General features: G+C 40.1%; 1 protein-coding gene across 1 annotated transcript in view; it reads right to left on the bottom strand.

Moving 5' to 3' along the window:
* Kcnh5 (potassium voltage-gated channel subfamily H member 5) overlaps nt 1-23,452 on the bottom strand; it is a 300,264-nt gene that overhangs the window by 239,875 nt on the left and 36,937 nt on the right. Inside the window, exons 3-6 of the mRNA XM_052186786.1 lie at nt 23,093-23,199; nt 16,067-16,195; nt 5,426-5,541; nt 824-1,216 (exon numbers count right to left, since the gene is read on the bottom strand). Coding sequence (XP_052042746.1) covers nt 824-1,216; nt 5,426-5,541; nt 16,067-16,195; nt 23,093-23,199 — 745 coding nt within the window. The remainder of the gene's footprint in view (nt 1-823; nt 1,217-5,425; nt 5,542-16,066; nt 16,196-23,092; nt 23,200-23,452) is intronic.

Below are 23,452 nucleotides of genomic sequence, written 5' to 3'. Positions count from 1 at the left end.
TGAAAGAAGGCATCCTTCAAGGGATGACACATTTTAAAATCCCTATTTTCACAAACACCATAGAGCACAACCCTGAGTGAGGCCAGACATCGGAAGTCATCAAATATACTTTCTACCTATAACTGCATTTATAATGAAGTGAAAGCAAGACCAGAAATCAAAATCGCAACAGCTCTAAAACTGTTCCTTCATGAAGATATGTTGGCTTTTAGGTTAACTCTTAAAACAGCCACCATGTGTGACTTAAGTAAAAATGTCACAAGGTTTCTTAAGGACATGAAGCTGCTCTCTCTGAGAGAAAATGTATTTTGTGCCTTAAGCCCTCACCTGGCTTGTGAACTGCATTTGACTCCAAGTGCGCCATTGCTTTGTCCTCTGCAATGAAGCTTCTCTCCCTCCCCCCTCCCCCTCGCCCCATCCCATCCACCCCCACTCCCCTCGCTGCGCTCTTCCTCCTGCTTTTCTTCCTCTCCCTCTTTTTGGCCCTCCTTCTGCTCCTCCCCTTCCTCCTCCTCCCCTGCACTACCCCCTTCCTCCTGCTCCTCCTCTGCCTTCCTCTTCCTCCTGTCTTCCTCCAATCACAACTTTCAACCATAGCCATTTTCCTAGAAATTCACTTTTTCAGCCAAAAATCATAGGGAAAACATGGTGACAAGTTAATATAAGAAAACCAACTATAATTTATGGTACATGCTTAATAACATCAGGGGTTTGCGAAAGGGAAACTGAAAAAGACATTTTATCATCCGTGCGATTCTTTTAACTCTACTGTTTCCAAAAATCTGATCTCTAATACTCCAAAACCAAAACCAGAAAAACTTACCTCATCCACATTTTCAAAGGCATTGATGATGTCATAAGGTAAACAAGACAGTAGATCAATCACAAACCAAGTTTTCAGATAGTTCATCCGTATGAGCTTCGGGTCAGAAATGACCTCTCCACCCGGCCCCACAAAAGTCGTGTGAAAATTTAAAACGATGTCCACCAGAAAAATAACGTCCACCACGCTGTCCAGCACCAGCCAGGCGATATTGTTCTGCTTTGTTTTGAAAGAAACGTTGTAAGGAACCATGATGGCGGTGTAGAAGGTAAGAATTAAAATCACCCAATCCCAAGTAGTTTTAAAAGCACAGTAGTGTAAGATGATGTGCGGCGGCGTCTTTGGCGCTTCTTGTTTGTACTGAGGAAGGATGTCTGATCCCAGCTGAAGAACCTAAAAGAAAACAACAGTGTATATAAACAGTGGGGATGCCTCTGAAGACAGACATGGCTGCACACCTGCTGGGTGCTCAAACCACCAACCGAGTCACATGATTGTCAGTTTTAGGCCAATCACACTTAATCGTTTTCACTCCCTTTTCCAAGCTGCCCCAAAATTTGCTCAAAGGACCCATGTGCGAGTGTCACTACTCCACAGTTGATCTGACTACTGGTCCATCTGCCTGGCTCTCCAGGGGCTAATCTTGACCTCAGATGCTCCTGCCCAAGCACTGGGCAAGCCTGACAAGAACCACGTGACTTTCACGGACTGTGCCATAGTTACTGGGGCGACTGACCATCCTTCGTTATTCACACATATTAAGCACCTTAGAAAACATGCTTTTGCTTCGAATGGCCTCCCTGAACCCCGGGGCCTCACTGTTGGCAGTCTCGCTGGATTTGCTCAGCAAAGGCTAAGAGGACAGTGCTGGGGAGTGGCTGGATTTGCTCAGCAAGGGTCCTGGTGGCTAACAGGACAGTGTTGGGAAGTGGCACAGCCTATTTTTCCCTCTTCTCTCTAAAACTAGGATGTAAAACAAGCATAATGTTTCTTGTCCAGTGCAAGCTTCCTTTGGAAAACAAAACAAAATACTAAATACCAGGTTTAGTTCTCTGTAACTCTTTAACAAATGAAAACGATCAGAGCAAGTTTATATAAACCTTAACTCACTCTGTGGAGTGTAATTAAAGTAAGAGAAGGAAGCCAGGCGGTGGTGGCGCACGCCTTTAATCCCAGCACTTGGGAGGCAGAGGCAGGCGGATTTCTGAGTTTGAGGCCAGCCTGGTCTCCAAAATGAGTTCCAGGACAGCCAGGGCTACACAGAGAAAGCCTGTCTCGGAAAAAAAAAATAAAAAATAAAAAATAAAAATATCTAAAAAAAAAAGTAAGAGAAGGAGAAGCAGATGACTCCAGCAAGGACCAAAGGTGGAGACCTCAAGACAGGATTAAATTGCCTGCTGGAATCTGGGAACTGTGAAACAAGTTGAGGAAGCTTATCCAAAATTTCCATGTCTTATATTAATGCCATTAAGGGTAACATGAGTGCCAAAGAGTGTGGGAATGGGATTTCTCAACTAACTTATGAGATCACTATTCAGTGCTTCTAGGAAAAAGAAGAAGGCAAGAGGAAGGAGTCAAAGTGATAAATGCATCAGATATTTGAATGCATGAATAAAGAAAGGTAAGCATTAGCATATAGTTCTATGGTTTATACACACACACACAAACGCACACACACAAACGCGCACACACAAATGCACGCACGCGCACACACACATGAGCAAAAGCGTTTGTATATTCACATATCTTTTGAAGCCTAGAAGCATATTCTAAAATTTCTCATACATCAAGCTTACTTTAGTATCTTACGATTTTCAATATTAAAAATGCTACTAGTATTTTCTTTGGTTGTATATTATATTAACTTGGGGCTGTTAGCACTAATTTAAGGCTATTTTACGTATTTATCTACAATCTCAGATCCCCAGGTATATTTTACCCCTAAGGTCTTAAATTACTTACTAACCATTTATCCTAGCAGGAAAGTGAGCACCATGTTGAGATAAAGTGGTTGGTGTAAAGAAACTCACGTAATTATGGCTTCTCTCTTACCTGCCAACCACCATCAGTTCCAGTTCCACTGGAGAGGGATTAGCAAAGGAGAGAGCCTCCAGGGATTCCAGAGAAAGGGAGCAAGAAGAGGAGGAAGGGAAAGGAAATAGAGGGAGAGAGGCCAGCGGAGGAATGGGGGAAGGGTAGGACCACAGAAAAGGATGTGCACCTGCTGGGATTTTGACCTCTGACCTAAACAGCCAGGTCTTCTACCTGAGCTCTATGCTGTGCTCCTCTTTGGGGCAGTGAGTGGCAGCTCTGTCCACCAGCTTCCCTTCTCTTAGAGCGGTGTGAGAATACAATAACATTTCTGAATTTGATTTTGCATCAATAGCCACACTGTTTCCACCTGAAGATCTAAGCACTACCTGTTCTAAGGCAGTCTGGCCGGCTGACAAAGGAGATGGTATTTATCTCTACCCAACATAAGTGGAAGGCAATGAGTCGGATACTGGTGCAGAGGGACAATTTATTAACTGCTTTTATGGGGACAGAATCTTTCAACCTAGAATCCACTCTGAATTTAGCAAGTGGAAAGAAGATCCAATTTATGTATCTTGGAAAAGTGAAAATTCCAGAGGAAACTGTCTGGAGCACATTATCTTAATACTTTAGTGTAACCGAAAAGACAACACTCCTGCACTACTTGGTGTTTCTTTTGGATCTAGTTTGGGAAATCCAAGGGCACACTCCCCTCAGCCCCATGGCATGACCCTGGAAGAAATCTCAACCGAAAGTCTGGCAACTTCTGCCTTCTCTAAAGCAGCAAACCTCCAACAGGACTTGACTTTATGAATGCCAATTCACTGACTGATAAAAAAAAAAGTCAAAAATAAAAAAAAAAATTAAAAAAAGTCAAAAAGAAAAGAAAAGGGAAAACAGATGAAAAGAACAAGGGGGCAAAACGCTCCGAAATGACCATGCAATCAAAGATAGCATGAAATGGAAAGCTCACACGACAAACATCCTGGAGTGGTTGTGGTTCGGGGCGTGTCCCCTCCTCCAGCCCCTTCCCTCTGGTAGGGTAGTGAGGGAAAGAAAATCTGATGATAAGGTGGAGACAGGAGTCAGCAGGAAGCCTGCTTAGAAAACCTCAGCACATTTAGAAGCCAGCTCAGGCCTGGGGCTGGGCTGGGCAAAGCAACTGAACACTTCAGGAAGAAGGACTTCAAAAGAAGCAGTACTTGGTAAGGAGCACGGTTGTACTTGGTAAGGAGCACTGTTATACTTGGTAAGGAGTACTGTTGTACTTGGTAAGGAGCACTGTTGTGCTTGGTAAGGAGCATTGTTGAAAAGGAAACTCCACCAGGATGCATTCAATAGTGAGCCAGCTGCGGGTCCCCTTTGAACACAAAATTACTAAATATTGTATTTAAGCATGGCTGTACCACAAAGTATTCTGCCTTCTCTATGATAACAGCTATTTAGGAAGAAAGGAAGGAAGGAAAGAAGGGAGGGAAGGAGGGAGGGAGGGGAGGAGGGAGGGAGGGAAGGAGGAAGAAAAAGGAAGAGAAACAAATAAAGAGAAAAAGAAACCTGTAACAGGTCTCTTTGTCAGTTATGAGCTAGAAAACTCCAGAACCCTAAATTCAAGGAATAGGCTTAATTTCCCAGCCAGAATTGGTATTTATAGGTAAGACATGCTGCAGCTCACCCTTATCTAGCAATGTAAATCAGTGAACATATGGATTTAATGGTGTCTTTCTCCTCCTAAGTTAATTCACATTTTACGAGTTCCCACCATTTGATCATTTGGGTAGATCTCTCTCTCTCTCTCTCTCTCTCTCTCTCTCTCTCTCTCTCTCTCTCTCTGAGTGTGTGTGTGTGTGTGTATGTGTGTGTAACATTGGAGGATGAACTTATGACATGACACACATGTGTAGGTCAAAGGAAACCTGCAGAAGTCAGCTCTCTGCTTCCACCATATGGACTCCAGAAACAGAATTCAGGATGCCAGGCTTGCCAGCAAGCACCTTTGCCTACTGAGCGTCTTCACTGGCCCCGACTCTTCTGTGTTTCCTGCATTCACCCCCCTCCCTTAGGCACCACCCCGCACTTGTAACTGACCCTAAAGTCCCAAGTCTGGATAAATGCTACCATGTCTTAAATGCTTTATCAGTTTCCTGTGCCAAGCTTTCACTCCTTAGTACCAGCCTATTTCTTATTCCTCTTCCATCCTTCATAAAATCCAACTACAGCAGAAACCATCAATTAATGTCTTACACATACACACATGAATGAATGAATGAGTGAGTGAGTGAATGAGTGAATGAATGAATGAACGCACGCTCTGTCCCATTTGTTCAATTAAATCATACATGCTCTAAGCATCACCTAATATAACTTGAACTACATTTCCATGCAAACGTTGGAAAGAACAAAAAGAAATATTTCAAATTTCTACAGTTCTACAAGTAGATAGATAGATAGATAGATAGATAGATAGATAGATAGATAGATAATCACCTAGCAATTATGCTTATATTGAATAATTTGCAGGAAAGCGTATCAGCGCCACTACCTTGAAAACAAAGTCCTCCTCATACTTACCTCAGCTAGTCTTGAATGCTTGTGGACTGTCTCTGTTTTATTCATTGGTGTAAGCTGCTGTAAAACACTCCGGCTATTTGTCAAAGCCCGTGTCAATCGGGCAAATTTTGTCCAACCTTCAAAAGATGAAAAGAGAGTTTTGGTTATTCATATACAATGAATTGGAAATGAATTCTTTTAGGATGTCAAAGGCTTGTAGCCAATCACATGCTCTCCAGAAAACCTAAGAAGTGTCAGTTTTATTCCTAAGTAAACACCCATCATATATTTGAAAGTGTGACTAAAATGATGTACATTCTAATATTTCTGGCACTTTGTAACATTTGTGCTTTCTCAGACCTGTTATGTAGTCCCTGTAGTCAAGGTAGATACTAGGTTTAAGAAAACCTCTGTGGTCCTGCTTGCTTTGTATGTTTGAAGGGAAAGCAGCCGCCTAGCCAGCAACTCCTTTCTCAGTGGCCCAGGATCCAAGTCCCTAGATCTCACTAATGGAAGGTAAGCAAAAACATGATGCCACATCTGTTTCTCAGTTTCAAAAGCAAGTTGGTATCAAGGGGCTCCTCCCCCTTCTACCAGCTGGGTGCAACTGGCAAAGCCCGAGGGGAAGGCAAAGCCACTGGATCACTGTGCAGAAGAATGCCAACCAGGCCCACTTGCTTTGGATTATGACATTAACAAGAAAGATGCTTCTCCTGTGTCAAATCAACTTTGTTCCTTATTAATATAAAATAATGCATAGCATTACTACATCATTATTGTTTGTTAGAGCAGCTACTACCACCTTAATGGAAACAGTTCTTTTGTGCATTATGCACAGAGATGCACAGGAAGACTAGCTCAGTTCCAACCACTCTTCCATATTCTGGTTCTTATCACACATCCTACCTTCCTTGTAGCATAACAAATGTTATTTCTCTCATTAACAACTGCAGGGGACATCTAAAAAGTTATGCTTGGAATATCTAAAGCCCTAATCGTATTTTCTGAAAGAGAAGTTGCTTTTGGGAAAGAGAATGTGAATTTAATGGGAAGAAAATTTCTTCTGGGGCCTCAAATTGCCATTATTAAAATCATTAATTTCAAAGAAACACCAATGAGATGTGAGCAAATAGAGAAAAACCAGCCATACTCTGGCCCTGTCTCAACTATCGTTTCTCTAGCTAAATCAAAAGCTCAGCTCTGTTAAAGATTTGGTTAAAGCCATTTCAGCATTTCTGCACTATTACTCATTGATGGGATAGTCTCCAAACAACTCCTGAAAAGTGAAGACTGCAGCTGGCCGAAAGGGATAAACGTGACGGCATGATGAAATGTCAGATGATTCAATAAACTGAAGAAAGCCTGGGCCTACAGAGGCTGATGCCTGTCACTGCATCACTGCACTTCAGTACCCGCCTTTACACTCGTCGTCGTTCAGGCTTAGACCTGTTCCCACCAGTTCTGCTCCTTCTGTGTGTTCATGGATTGGGTGAAAAGCTGACATCTGATGATGGAAAGTCCTTCTTCCTTTTTTAATAATGGACTTTATCCTAGTGACTGGAGTTTAAAGTCAGGTTGGAGGCAGCATTATCTGAAACTCAAGGTTCTATACCATCTTCCGGTCTCACAATGAGGCAACAGAGACACCATCAGCTCTCCAGAAACTGAAGCATCAACCTACAGAAATGACTTAAATTCTCTATAACCAACCGATTATAGTTGATTTTTCTTCTGTGTGCTAGACCCACACATATCTCTGCCATTGATCATGCTTTTCTAAGACATTCTACAGATATCTGGCTCCCAACATGTCCAAAGTCATCTCATTACCTTCTTTCTGTCTTGCCGATCCTAAATCCACCATATATATTCCTAGTCCTGATGAATTATCTGGTGCTATTTCTAACCTTTCAAACCAGTAACTTAACACCACCCATGCAAACACACACACACACACACACTAAGCCTTCTAGTTCATAATTTATGAATATATATCTTTCAAAATGAATGCCTTTCCATCCTTATATGTCAGACAATATAGCATGTGTCATTGCAGTCAGGTGACAACCCCCTGAAAACACATGGGTATGCTGCTGAGATTCTTTCAAAAGCACAGATCAGAGCACACATTCTCCTGTTTCAACCTTTTAGATCGACCATGAGACTTCCACATAACATGATGTGTCCTTGGAAGAGAAGACATTTACCTTCTGACCACAAGAATTTACACTATATCTATCTCCTGTGATGTGATCTCCTCTTACTGTTTCCAACCTTACTAAACTATCAGAAAATTAATTAAAAACAAATTCAAAATATAGTTAAGTTTCCCAGAATTCCTTTTACACACTATAATACCCCATTCTTTTCTATTTTGCACTCATCGTACCTGTCTAGAATTCTGTTTGGCTAATGGCAGTTCAGACTCAATTGAAGGATTACTTCATTCTGGAAGCTTCCTAGACCCACCTGCAATGCCCTCTTTCATACACCATAGTACACACCTCGTGTGACAGCAGCACCATCAACGCCGTCATGGTCTACTTTGGGTAAATTAAAAGTTCATTCTTCATGGGGGCACTAAAGATGTAGGTAAGTTAACAAAAAGCAACTGACTAATCCAATTTTATGTGTTCCTATAGTGGGCCTTGGTCAGTTTATTAGGAACTACTGCTCCCTTATGAAATACAGCGCCATCAGTAAGAGACAATAGCTTCCATGGTTGTGCTTTTCCTTCCTCACACTCCTCATCGTTGGCACAGTTGTAGGAGATGAGAAAATGCTAACATGTAATTAATAAGGTGTAATTAATAAAGGTGCCCTTAGATGACTAACTATTTCAGTCATCAACATGCTAAACTATATCTGATAATTCCTCACCTTACATCAACTGAGTGTATAGTTGCATAGGCTATTTCTAGAAACTTCCCAGCTCATCTTTTTTCCTCCTCAAGGCTCACATTTCTAAAAAAGATGATGTGAGATCTCTATATATCTGAGTGGGGTCAAAAGAGAAATTTGCATTCTGTTTATACAATAAAGTTTTGCCTGGAAAACAAAATCTGGGAAGAAAGGAGAGAGATGGAAGGAAAGTGTGCAATAAACCAAAGAAGGCACACCTTCAAAATGTTAGCATTTTTTCATCTCCTACAATCATGCTGATGATGAGGCATGTGAGGAAGGAAAAACACAAGCCTGAAAGCCATTGTCACTTACTGATGGTGCTGTATTTCATAATAAGGGGGCAGTAGTTCCTTATTTAAATACTCATAAAACACAGTCCTCTGCTCTAATGCTCTAACGTTAGCATTTTTCTGAAGACTTCTACACCTCCTTCCTCCCACCACCTACCCACACACGTCACCTGAAACAAATAAAAGCCACACCAAACACAACAAACGGAAGTTTCCCTTCTTGGCTTCCCACCAACCCACAAGGGCGCCTTTCGACTGCTCCCCATGCTACCTCACTCTCCCCTGCTCCCCATTCTCTCTAAGAATTAGGCACTTGTTTCTCCTTGAGAATGCATATGCTTCAGGGATACATGCTCAAGAAGTCTGCACACTTCCCCTTACTGTAAACCACCGCCGAGTCCAGTTTTCTTACGTCTGTCCTTTTGTGCTCTGGACCTGCCTCCATCTGGGATTATGTCAGTCTATTTGATCTTTCCCAACCCCAAAGGTACAGTCAAACTTTGAAAAAAGTCACACAATCACACCGTCTAGGTCAAAGTAAAAAGACTCATCAGCAGTTCTCACTTCTCCCCAGGACTGCATCCACCCACCCCTCTCCAGAAATCTAACTGTGTGCCTGACAGCTCAGCAGTTCGCTGATGTTACTTAGACGTGGTCGATATGGCGTAATCTGAACAGACAGTTGGCTATGACGAGTAGGATGCTTGCACTGTAAGTTGTTCATGGCATTATGAGAACATTTGTTCGCCTAAAAGCTCGGGCTGCCAACTCCTTCTTAATAAAACATTAGTTTAGCTCTATTGGGTTGCAATTAACCTCTTTGTCATGGACTGCCTAATCTTAAAAATGAAAGGAAGTCACAGAGGCAGTTAAATCAATCTATTGGGCTGCAACACAAGATTCCAATCTATAAGGAAAAAGCTTAGGTAAACAATTTTGCTCTCAGCCAACAAGACGGCCTGGCATAATTACTCCTATTTCTTCCGCTGTCTCCTCTCTAAAGAAAAGCATTGGCTTTTGCAAGCAGGTTACTTTTTTGATGTTATTTTTATTCTGAAAGAATTTTTTTTTACCTCATTATTGGCAAAAAGGTGTCATGACTGCTTGGAAGAGGATGTTTCACACGGTAATTATCTTAGCAGTTTGGAAGTCTGTTTGAAAATTCTGTACAGTATCAATGGGCAGAGATTTGGATAATGATCTTTAGAACACATAAGATAATCAACAGCATGGACCTCCTGGGCTTTAATTTGCATTTTATGATAGATAAAGTATCAGATACAGTTGATGGATTGTCTGAACAAATCTTCCAACATCAAAATACAAGGTACAAAAGGTAACAAGACTACTTTACCCTGTGGAATTAGCATCAGGACATTTGGTTGGTTCTAAGAGCACAACTCTGTCAGAAAGAAATACAGCATCCTTCTGAGGCCTTTGCTTAGGAAGAAGGAATTAAGGTGACTGTGACTGCCAGTGAATTCCCTCCTGCAGAAGTGGGCACAGCAATAGGCAATCTGGAGAACTTGAGGCTTCACATCAGCCTGAGTGTTAGGCTCTTCATCAGTAAAATAGAGCTATTAACATAAACTTCACAATTATTGCAATGTGAAATGATGAACATAGAACCTGGCAAGTATGGACTCTCCACCAGAGTTGATAACATTCCCTACACTGTTTGCTGCCATCCCTTATTGTCATGAAATTCGTCATGATTCATTGTTGATATCAGACATTACCACTCAGTTTGAGAACAAAACCAAAATAATCCAGGATGAAACTACGATGGAGATAGGCTTTGCTATGAGCAGGGCTGCCTCAATCACTGCCGCCATAACCACCACAGTCACTGTCTGATCTGATTCAGAAACAAAGTTCAGAGTTTGTTCCTTCAAGTCTTTCAACCATTTGTCTGAGTTTCTTGGGTGGGGTCGCGGTGGTCAGCAATATAAATAGGAGATCTATATGAATACAAACCAGCAAATTTGTCAAATCTACAAAGGATAGAGGCTCTTGTCTAATTAATACTCCTTTTGAAGATTCTTTCCCTCACACCTAAGCAAAACTGAACTTCAGATAAACCCGACATTTTACCCACTGCTCATCTCCATTCCTCTGACTGGACAAAAGGAGAGAAGAGAATGAGGGCCATGGGCACTAGTGAAACTCTAGACCAAGAGCCTCAGAGGACCTCATGCTGCCCAGCGGTCCTGTGTCTCCTCTGTCTGATCGCTGCTTCACTCTCTTAACTCCTCCCTTGTGTCCTTTACCATTCTTAAGCTCAGTCAATCACCAAGAACTCAGGGGCAATTGGAGGAAAGCTTCTACTATTTTGCTTGTCTTCCCCACTGGAAGTTCGACTTTTGGTTGGGAAAATCAAACAGATGAAAGTAAGGTTTGAAGAATAGGATATTCCTATAAAGATCATGAAAAAGTTTGTATTAAGTTACTGTGAGGCCAAAGACTGGATCAAAGGCAACATCACTATTTTGTATTTAATATTCTAAACCCAAATCATTTTGATATTATGGTCATTATAATGAAATTGCATGTCCTATTTATCGAATAAGTCTAATTTAATCTTTGTCTTTAAAATAAAAAACATACACTATTTTACAAAGCTTCTAAAAATGTTCTCCTATCCCTATATCACTAGCTTCAAAGATATAGTAGGATGATGACTTAATGGTATAAATATTTCATGTCTTTTGAATTTTTCATGTTAAATGTACAGTTCACATGAATAATAGAAAGTAGTTTATATGCAGCATTCATAGCTGCATTATGCAATGATTTTTCAGTAATCTGTTAGCTATAAGGAAAGCATACAGGAGTCTCAGAACAAAAATTATTTTGAAATTAGCCCATCTTCTAGAATTTCTGGAACTAGAAAACGATATTTTATACCAGTACTGTTCCCAGGATTTTAACTTGCATACTTATTGAAATCACTGTTCAGCAATCAAGTGGTCTGATCTGTCTGGGGTTACTCAAAAATAATTTATAAAAATAGAGAGTTGAACTCAAAAGAGACTGTATCTTACAAGTACTCTGATACTTATATGGGGATGTAGAGTAATGGGAGTGAAAATAGAAGAAAGGAGAAGCATTCATTTCAGAGATAAGTCAGCTCTTCAAGTACCTGCATATGTCCCCCCAGTTCATGGCAAAATGCCACCAACTTCCAGGTTCCATAAATACCAAGTTACTAATTACCATTAAGGTTCAGCAGGTCAAAATGGTGCAGAAGCATTGCATTTCTTTGGGCAGCTTCAACTGTGTCATAAATTACATAGGGTAAATCAGGGGGAAAACATGCCTCAAGTATAAATATATGCATATTCCGGAGTAAAAAAAGGATATAAAAAGTCTTCACTCAAAGCTAACTGCCATCCATGTGTGAAAACATCAAAATTCACTTGAAGAATGTTTTAGGTTATCAATCACATATCAACTATTTTATCTGTAATGTTTTAAACACCTTACCCAAGGATATAGTTGACTGTTCACCATAGGTTTGCACAGATGTTCCTTGTGAGAATATGAGAGATCATCCCCTCTTCCTACTTTTCTGGGGATTTCAAATCATGAATGAATGCTGAATTATTTTAAAATGTTTTTTTATGAGTGAGTTTTAAATTTTTCAAATGCTTTTTCTATGCCAACTGAAGGGATCATATGGGTTTTGTTGTTGTTGTTGTTGTTGTTGTTGTTGTTGTTGTTGTTTGATTGATTGATGTTTTAACCACATCACTGATAGGACAGATTCAGAGAATTGCTTTCTGAAGATTGAGTCCATTTGACTGTCATGCACAACTCCTCTTACACGGTATAGATTCAGTTTTGTGGAATATCATATGTTAAAAGTGAGACACTCATCTATCATTTCCCTTTGCTGTATTGTCTTTCCTGGGTTTGGTATCAGAGCAGGAGTGTCTTCTCCACATGAGTTGGAAGACTTCCCTCTGCTTCTTCATTCTGGAAGAGATCTAGAGGATTTGCAGGCAACCCCAGCAATGTTACGGGTGCATGTATATAACCGCCATGTCCAGGAGGCAGCAGTTCACAGACCTCTTCCCCATCTCTCAGCTCCTGTGTTCTTTCTTCCTCTTCTTCTCATGTGTTCCTTGAACCTTGATGCTTTGGGAGGCTGATTAGAATGACCCATTTAGGGTGGGAAGCATTTGGGGGGTGGGGAGGGGAACTTAGAAGAGGAGGATGGTGGCTATCTATCGTATATGGGTATGTAGAATCCTGAAGAAGGAAAAGGAGAACAGTCTTTCTTCAGAGTTTATTAGGGTCCCCTAATGAAACTATTCGTACTTTCTATTTCCTTGGTTTGGGTCAATTACTCTTTACTGTGTAAGTATTTAATGGCAATGGGGCATTAAAATGTTCTGTTTCATGAGAGTGGTCTATTTCTTATAAGTCATCCCTGGTGACCACAGGGTAGCCGTTGTCTAGGCTTCGGTAGCCACAGTTTAAGTGGACTTAGACCTTTCATTTTCTGCACTGGCAGTTTGTGTCTTCCCTCTTTTTTCTTGGTTATCAGAGCTAGAGATTAACTATAATGACATTTTCATTGTAAGAGTTAGTCTTGAGTTTTAGTGGGTTTTTCCCCAACGTTGTCCTGGTTTTCCATGATTTCTCCCATATGGTTTAGGATCTTGTCCTCTCCTCGCTTTGGTTTGACATTCTCTTCTTCGTATAGCTTCTTAAGATGGAAACTAGGTTACTGGTTTTTTAAAGTCATTTTCTTTCATTATATATACATCTAACATTACATATTTTCCTCTAAGTACTGCCTTAACTCTCTTCCACAAATTTGAAAGAGCTAAGTTTTTGTTTAGTTCAAAATATTTTTACTTACGACTTTTTAACTCATATTATTTAGAAATGTGTTCCTTAACTTCCAAATTGTTGGGGAGTTTTCCATGCATCTTTCAATTATTAAGTTCTATTTTGATTCTATTATGGTCTGAGATACATTTTCAACAGTATATATTTGTTTAAATTGGTCAAAAAGAGTATGGCTTAGAATATAGTATATATGATGAATGTTCCATATACAACTGAGAAAAAATATCTTTTCTAGCCTTTGTCTGAAACACTATTAAGTTTCAAAGAAATAAATCAACATTAAGTACAAAGATTATTAGAAGTGTGTTTTAATATTTTAAAAGTAATACTAGTTGGTTGTGATGGTGCATGCCTGGAACTCCAGCATCTGGATGGCTCAAACAACATAATACTTAGCTGCAGGTTTGCCTGGGCCATACAAAAAGGAGAGAGAGAGAGAGAGAGAGAGAGAGAGAGACAGAGAGAGAGACAGAGAGAGAGACAGAGAGACAAGAGAGAGTGTGTGTGTGTTACCTAGGCCCTAAATTAGATATTTTGCTTGATCTTCCAGAAAATGATTTTATAGAGTCTAGAATTTCATAGACACATATAAATTAATTTGTTCAGTCATATTTTCAATGCCTGGCACAGTATAAAGTTTCTCCTTTTAATTCGGTACAAACAAAAATTTGAATAGATAAAATATTATGTATTTAGACTCACCTGCAAGGGATAAATTAATGTCATTTTCTGTAATTATGGTTGCAGTTGGAAAGCTTAAAGCTCTGTGATGGGTTTTTTATTTTTATTTTTTTCAGAAAGAAGGGAAAGGAACGTTTGCCAACTGCATAAAGGCAGGCAATCCCTTTTGGTCTCCTAAGAGGTTCTTAAAAATAACATTTTAAAAAACCTACTTCTAAATGAATTTAAAGTCTCCATTTATATGACACCAGCTTCTAATTTAAACCCAAATGGAGAAAATAAATTGGGAATAAATTACGTCGGAAAGGAGGAAGAGCGCTCTAGGTTTCCATAGCTGCATCTCTGGATGCTGCAGTCAATAACATTCCACCTGGGAGGCTTGCAATGGGCCAGCCGCTCTCTTTATGACACAGTATTACAACTTCCACTCAAGAGAATGTACAACTGCATAAATAGAAGCTGATAAGTAAACTGAATGTAATCAGCCAGTAAGGCTCAGTTGGTTGAACAAAACTCCATCAAATTATCAACAGCTCTCTGGTAGGACCTCAGAGAAATCAGCCCTGGCTACCTGTAATTCCATCACTCTAAAGTTCCCTGGGTCCAGGGTGCTGAAGTGACAATCAGGCTGCTCCTGCATTAAACATGCTCTATGGAATTCCTCCCTACACTTCACTAGGACAAATGCAGAGAAAACGAAGGGCCGTAGGAAGATATGGCAGGAGAGGGAGGCAGGGAGAGACAATATGACACCCATGTCTCCCATTTTTTATTTCACAGTCAGGGTGACTTTCTCAGCTCAGGCAACTCAGGATGGAGGAGCACAGCCGACAGCCAACTCACTCAGGTTTTAAACTTGAGTTCCTCAGATGTCCGAGGTTATTCAAGAGTTCATGGGTTTAGCAAATTCAAAATATTTTATTAAGAAACCATTTCAAGAATAAATTTGCACTGCTCATTTCCTTGCCCTACCCCCTCCCTTGATTAGACAAAAGGGTGAAAAGCTCCAAGAACCCTGACTTCTTCCCACTTCCGTTGTGTGCCATGAGGGGTCCTTGGGAGACATCTTACCTCCTGTGTTGGATGGACCTGGGTTGAGATATGTCTGCTCTTGCAGGAGTGCTTTTGTATCAGGACCATGTACACTGGGCCCTGGTCCCGTCCACAAGCTGGTCCCTGTGTACGTAATCTAGACTGTTCTTTTGGGTGCTGCACTTTTATAGCCTACTTTTGAAGATTAACACATTTGTAGGATGATTGACTCAATCTTTGCCTAAATGCACTGAGTGTACAGGAAGCTCACGGAGGCAATAAATGGACATCTGGAGGGTGTTATATAAAATAGGGGGCAAAATTAAACCTGTATTTTAAAAACATCAAATCTATTAGAAAACAAGTCCATGTGTGTAATGCTGAAATTTTGGGGGCTTTCAGATTTCTCTAGCTATGTTTTCTGAATGTATAAAAAATCCCAGGTTTTTCTCTATCTGTCTGTCTGTCTGGCTGGCTGGCTGGCTGGCTGGCTGGCTGGCTGGCTGTAATTAGCCTTTTGTACTTCACAGTGTATTCTTGCCACCAGTATTAACTCCTGGGATACTACTGGCTTTGTGTGTCTTTCCGTTTGAGGTAACTGTACATGTGAGAAAAGGTACAATTCATTGGATTTTTGTTAATGTATTTATTTCATTCCAGTTTGATTTATTTTAATTGTTGATACTTAATTTGTCAGTAGACATGCTTGATTAATGATATATTTCAGTTTAAAGTTACATTGTTATATGTGGATGTAAATATAGATTTGGCGTTTTACAAAGAGGAGGAGGAAGAGTAGGAAGAGGAGGAGGAAGTGGAGGAGGAGGTGGAGGTGGTGGTGACAGGTAAAAGACCACCACCTTCTTAGGTACAGAAACTCCATTTTAGAAATTACCTTTTGTTGAGTCATCCTCTATGGGTTGCTTGAACAGTGTAATATCCTTGAACGTACACAGGAACAAGACCACCTTCTCATGTTCATTTCTTATTGGTGCGATTTGCATGTAAAACCAAACAGGGGTACCTGTAGTGGAGAAAGAGGACAGAGGGGTGTCAGGGCCACAGCAAGGGTTACGTTCCCTGACTCTGTCATACCTTCTCTTGCTTCAGCACCAAAACAGCAGTTTTGTTATCTGAATAAATACAATGCTTTAACCAGAGCTGCTGGCTCAGGCCTATAATCAGGCTTATATATACTGAGGAGGCTGAGGCAGGAGGATCACAAATTCAAGAATGGTCTGTGCTACAAAGTGAGCTCAAGAGTACACTGGGTAACTTGTTAAGAGCCTGTCTCATAAATAATTAAGCTCAAAATTAACATTTAACAAGGGCTGGGGATGTAGTTCAGTGATAGAATGTTTGCCATTCCATGAGGCCTTGAATTGAATCTCAGTCTAAAGCAACAAAACAAAACCCTTTAACTCTCTACCAGCTATCAACTGTTCAGATTTAATGAGTGTATTTTTAGGCCCAAATATGAACATTCTAAAGAAAAATACAGGGTCTCTTCCCAACTTGTGCACACAAAGGCAGTCTTGCTCTTAAAGTAATACCAGTATCACCTTTAGTTCTGTGTCCTGAGGCCTCTGACAAACTCAGAGTGTGCCTCTCTAGTCTTGTCACTTTGACAAGTGTTTCCAATTAGTTACAACAGCAGCGCCTACTGCCCTTACAAGCCTGACTCCCAGAAGAACATCTAAAACACCTCTTCTGTCCCAAGGCCCTCTCTTCCATCCGATGGACCTACGTGACACTTTGATTCCTGTGTCCCTAGTCACAGGAGACATCACCAATACTTGATACCTACTGTCTACTGAGTTCTATCTGAAACCTTTAGGGCAATCATCAATGGGAAAGTAAAATAGTGTGTGTGTTCACAGCTTGAGAATCTCCAGTGTCTTGGGGAGCCACTGCCTCCTGCCCCTTAAGGCTCAACTGTGCCACATCATTCTTCAAGAAGCAGCTACTGCACTCTCCAAAGCGATGAGGGCTTCACGGTTTTAAAGCTCAGGGTCTAGACAGACCCAGGAACTGACAAATACATTGCAACAATGGAATAGATGGAGGCATGAGAAATAACCTCAAGGGAATAATTATCCGAGCAGTGGCAGCACACTGAAAGAACATTCTATCATGATAAGTAATAATAATAATTAGGTTCATTTTCCATCAGATTTTTATCAAGCAAAAGAGCAATAAGAGCCCTCAAATTGTCCATGCTTAGGGGCAGAAGGGGTTTTGTCAGGTTCAGGATTTGGAGAGAAGATGTGTAACTGATACAGCTGAGAATTTAGAGCATCTTAGTGGTCCCCATGAAAACCAAGTAACACCCTCCTTCATACCTGGACCCAAAACTGGGTCACCTAATGCCACTGGCACTTCTGTTTAAACTGTCATGGTAATAATAGTGCTCTTAAATTACCTGCTAAACCTGGGAAGTCTACCTAAGTCATGGAAGGGCTAACGTGTCATTTACAGCAGATGAGTTGAGTCCTTCGACAGGCTCCTGAAGTCAGAGCACTGCAGAGAGATTTGTAAGGTAATGTTCAGCTCCGGACAGTGAGTTGCTGTGGCTCTAACAGGTCCATAGATAGACACAGCCCTTCCTGCGATGATTACAGAACAAGACAGGGACTTGGAAACAGCCCCATCATCTCCCGGCCAGGCTTCCTCCCTATTTCCTGCTGTTCATGTTTCACAGCGTGTCTGGGAACTGTGAGTGACATACAGTTTTACAAATAACTACCGCCAGACCCTGCTGTGTTCATGGCCTGTGGCTGTTCCAACACGGTGAGCTAGAGGCAGAGGAGGTTATAAACAAAGAAAAAAATAACATGGAAAATCCTTTTCTTTTTCCAGGGCCTGCTAGAAATCTGGACAAGAAGAGCTGGTGTCACAGCCATGTCTTCCTATGGAAACAGCCACTTTCGAAATTCTAGCAGAGACAGGGCTGTCTGAAAAGCTGTTTCCAAATATCAAGGTAGATTCTTTGTTTTTTTCAGCTCATAATCTCAGACTTCCCCCAGAACAGTCTGAATATTTTAAGTGGCTGTGAAACGGTTTCTATATTCTACTTTTAAGGATCAAATGGGCAGAGAGTCTGAGAAGGATGGACAGAAGTACATTCTTCCCAACACCCAGAGCAGGGCCTGGGCACTGGGCACTAGCAATATAGGTAGGTTCTGTCTTTGCCCCAGAGATAAACTTTCCCCAGAGTAGGAAATGCCTCCTTTTAATAGGACACTAAATGGGAAGAAATAAAAAAGAGGTTGCAAACTGAAATGTCAACCCTGACTGAGTAAATCAGAAACCTCAACTGCCCCATTTGCAAAATGCCATTTACCATAATTTAATTCCATGATCAAAGTCTTGGAGGCAAGGCTTGGTATTCCCGCATCCCCGAACAGTCTTCAAAAAATATATCAATTCTCCCATGTAACATTTTTCAAAGTAACAATACACTCTTTTTGTAGTTGGTGTGCAAAGACTGTTTGAGATGACCATTTACGAGATTCCTTTAAATCTGCCTAAAATACTTGTGTTCTACCCTAATGCATGGATACCTATTCTTCCTATTAAAGGAAAAATCAAAATTAAAAACAGATGCAGAGAGCACACTGAGGAGAACAGGAGCTTTCTGCAGGGCTGCAGGGCTGCAGGGCCTGTCTCCTACCAGCTACATTCAGACATTCATATAGCAATATTCAGTTCCCTTAAGAAACCAGGCAGACCTGAACAAAGGTTACATAATAATTTACAAACCATGACTTCCTAGAAGGAGAATTGTGAAAATGTAAATTTCAACTTGTTACCAATTATGTTTAAAAGTAAATAAACAAAACAGAATCCCATTAAAGTAAATTAAATTTTACAGACTCAAAGTGTGGACTTGGCTACAATGTCTGAAAATTGAGCAAATATTTGTTAATTGTGTTTAAATGAGAGGGTAAGTAATCTTCAATTATTTGCTAAACTTGGGCCATATACATATGTGTATGTGTATGTATATGTATATATACGTGTGTGTGTGTGTGTGTGTGTGTGTGTGTGTGTGTCATAAAAAGACTAAAAACATATATGTGAAAATGAAGGGGCTTGGGCATCTGAGCATCCTATGAATCATAAATAAATATTGAAGGGAAGGCCAAGAAAACATGTATAGCCTGTGCATAAGGAAGAACTGGTGATTCAGAACTGATTGCTTTCTGTGTGGCACACGGGCAGCTGAGTATGACTTCAGACAGAAACATCTCTCAGGCCTTGATTCTAAAACTGCAAGATAAAATGTTTAAAGTTTTGATAAGTAAACCCATTAAAGAAAATGTTCCCATCACCAAATGTACTTCTCTGAGGCCATGTCTATGGGGGCTGTTATCTTTTTGCGGGTCCAGTGCTAAAAAAAGAAAATCTAACTTTAATTCCACGTATTCCATAAAGAATAACAGATTGAAAGAAAGGGAAGGATTAACTCTGCACAGTGACATCCAGCATACAATGAACCTAGAACCAATGTGATCTACTGAGGTTAGGATGTCTCTCACACTTAAAGAAACTATAATAACCATTGAAAATGGATATGGATTTTGCTATCATTAATCAGAAAAGCATATGGACACACATACACACATACACATTTTAATATACATATTTTTAAAATAAATTCTTCTTACAATATATTCTGATCTTAGTTTCTCCTCTCCCTACCCCTCCCAGCTTCTCCCCACCTTCATACCCACCCCAACTCCAACTCCATGTCTTCTCTCTCTCTCTCTCTCAAAAAAAAAAAAACAAAACAAAACAGGAAAACAAAAGAACAATGACAAAGCCAAAATTCAGAAAACAAAACAAAAAACAAAAAAACGAAGAAAAAGCACAGGAAACACATACAACGCATACATGCAAATAAACCTATAAAAACACAAAATCAAAAATCATAATATACAAGCAAAAGAGCAATAAGACAAAAAACACCAAAAACAAAGCAATATGAGGCAAAGGGTCTACAAAAAGACCACTGTTTGCTTTCTGTAGGCCTTCTATTGAAGGCCCTGTTCATAAGTGTGGTCAATATATACCCAGTGAGAGACTACACTGGAGAAAATAGTTCTTCCTTTGCATACAGATGTCATTTAAAGATGGCTTCTTGATTAATTAACTATTTCAAGCTGGTACAACCACTCTGGAAATCAGTCTGGCCCGTTCCTCAGAAAACTGGGCACAACACTTCCTATACCACTCCTGAGCATATACCCAGAGGATTCCTCAGCATGTAATAAGGATACATGCTCCACTATGTTCATAGCAGCCCTATTTATAATATCCAGAAGCTGGAAAGAACCCAGATGTCCCTCAATGGAGGACTGGATACAAAAAACTGTGGTATATATACACAATGGAGTACTATTCAGCCATTAAAAACAATGAATTCATGAAATTCTTAGACAAATGGATGGAGTTGGAGAACATCATCCTAAGTGAGGTAACCCAGTCTCAAAAGAACACTCACGGTATGCACTCACTGATAAGCAGATATTAGCCTAGAAGCTTGGAATACCCAAGACACAATCCACATATCAAATGATGTCCAAGAAGAAGGAAGGAGTGGCCCCTGGTTCTGGAAAGACTCAGTGCAGCAGTATAGGGGAATACCAGGACAGAGAAGTGGGAAGGGGTGGATGGGGGAACGAGGAGGGAAGAGGGCTTATTGGACTTTCGGGGAGGGGGGGGATCAAGGAAAAGGGAAATCATTTGAAATGTAAATAAAGAATATATTGAACAAAAAAAAGAAAAAGAAAAACATTTGAGAAAGCAGCCAAAAAAAAAAAAAAAACAAAGTTCACATGACCATGCTGTGAAGCCACCAAGTTAAATAGAAGACTTGATTGTTGAGGATGTATATATAGTGGTGGTGGTTGGTTGGTTGTTGGTTGTTGGTTGTTGGTTGCTTGGTTGCTTGGTTGATTGATTGATTGATTGATTGATTGATTGGTTATGTGGTTGGTTGGTTGATTAGTTGGTTGGTTGGTTATTTTTCTCCAAATAGGGCTGTACCATGAGGTTCTGTGTAATGACATATTTAGCAACTGACTGTGTACAATTCTAATCCTAGAGAAAAATTCACAACATCAGCAGATAATTACCAGATGTGACTGGCCTCTCTTGGAGATAATGCCTATACCCATCACTCTTAAACAGGAAACAGTTAAAGTCTAGCTAAAGTTACATGTGTAAAGACTGACACCAAATAACCTTATATCCACCTCAGTGATATTTGTGTAGTAACCATAAAAAGGGACTTCTGTAATAATGTAATTATGAACATCCATTAGCACAGACACTATAGAAAACCTACTCCAATATTAATTTTAAATTTTTAGAACAAAGCCACCATATGATGTAACAGTCCCACATCTGGGTATTTACCCCTAATGATTTGAAATCTACAAAACACGCACACTCACATTCATTGCACTACAACTCACAGGAGCCCATTTATAATTGACCTGAATGTCCATCAATATATACATGGATAAAACAATGAAGTACGTACACAAAGTAAATACCGTGTAGTCTTTAAAAGAATTTCTTGAGCTGGGGAGATGACTCAGTGGCTAAGAATGTCTACTGAGCAAGTGTAAGGACCTACGTGGAAACCCCACAAAGCCAAGCATGGCTCTGTGTGTGACTCACCCCAGCACCGGGAGAGACAGGAGAGAGGGAGGGACAGAGACAAAGGCTGAATGTGTTCGCAGACTAGTTAGTCTAACTGAAAAGTGAGAGGCTCAAGTGAGAGACCTGGACTCCAGGAAATACAGAAGGTAATAGAGGAAGACTTCTAATGTCCTCCTCTGGCCTCCATAGTCTGTGTACCCCATATACAAGTATGCTCATACCTATACAATACATGAATGTATACACATGTGCACACATGAATATACAATACACACATGCACCCACAGAGTGAAAGGAGAGAGAGTTAGTTTATGATATTTGCAACAACGTTGAAGGAATAAAACACCACCGTGCTAAGATACTAAGTAAAATAAATCAGGCACAGCAGACCAATATAAAACATGTGTTCATTTTAATTGGAACTAAATAGATGAAACACATATCAGACAGCAGAAGCTCTCAGCTGTAGGGTTGAGGCAGAAGTAACAAGAAGATGATTTAAGAATGCAATGCCTGTGTGACACAGATAAGTTTCTCTAGGTGTGAGATGGGTTGCACAGTATGGTGAATACAGTTAATGACAACAGCAAACTGCAGACACCAGAGTTGCCAAGAGAGCAACTACCAATATTCTTACCACAAAAAGTAAATATTTGAAATGTTGAGTGTTCATTGTTTAAGTATTCATATTGCATTCCTAAGTCATAGTGTCACTTTGTACCCAATAAATATGAGCAATCATAATGTTTAAAATAACAACAAATGTGGGACTGGAGAGATGATTTAGCAGTTAAGAGCTCCTTTGCTTTTGCAGAAGATCTGAGTTCAGTTCCCAGCATCTGCATGGCAGCTCACAACCATCTGCAATCCAGTTCCAGGAGATCTAACACCTTCTGATCTTGGCTGGCACGAAGCACACACAAGAAACACATACATACATACATACATACATACATACATACATACATACAAGCAGAATATTCATCCATATATTTTTCACTAAATTAAAAATAAAATAAATTTATAAAAGTAAAATGAAACACTCCATGTTTTTTCCATTCTTCAAGAGGATCTTTTCAAGGGTAAATCATTATTAATTTTTTTAATCTAATTTCACCAGCAACCTCTACCCCAACACCAAGAGCAGTAATGAAACACTGTATCTTCTCTACCTTGTTGCTTAGCTACCATCTCCCAAACTAAAATTTAGAAAGACCTAGGTCATCTTGTTGGCAACAAAAATACCTACGGTTTTTTTTGTACAGAAGAATTTCAAAACAGTTTGACTCGTAGTTGTCAAAAGTCTGCCTGACTTTCTCAATGGTCTTCTTGTCGGTCAGTTCTCCATACATAAAACTGGAAGAAAAAAGCCTGTTTCAGTTTTGTATCACAGATCAGTCACATCATTGTCTATGATTAAATATTTCATTTGCCTTAAGTGATGTCTCCACACAATGAACTCAAATATGTAAGCCATTATTCCAGCAAATCTTATTCTGTAACATTAGAAGTTTGTAATCCATAATAGGATACATAAAGATGGTAAAATGCTAAGCCATGTTCTAATCACTGTTGCTAAAATTTCTTGCTGATAGTTAGCTTTACTTAC

The sequence above is a fragment of the Apodemus sylvaticus genome, chromosome 6, assembly GCF_947179515.1.
Source record: "Apodemus sylvaticus chromosome 6, mApoSyl1.1, whole genome shotgun sequence".
In the NCBI taxonomy this organism is placed as follows: Eukaryota; Metazoa; Chordata; class Mammalia; order Rodentia; family Muridae; genus Apodemus; species Apodemus sylvaticus.
Note: the sequence above shows the minus strand (reverse complement) of the source record. Positions and strands in the feature narration are given on the sequence as shown.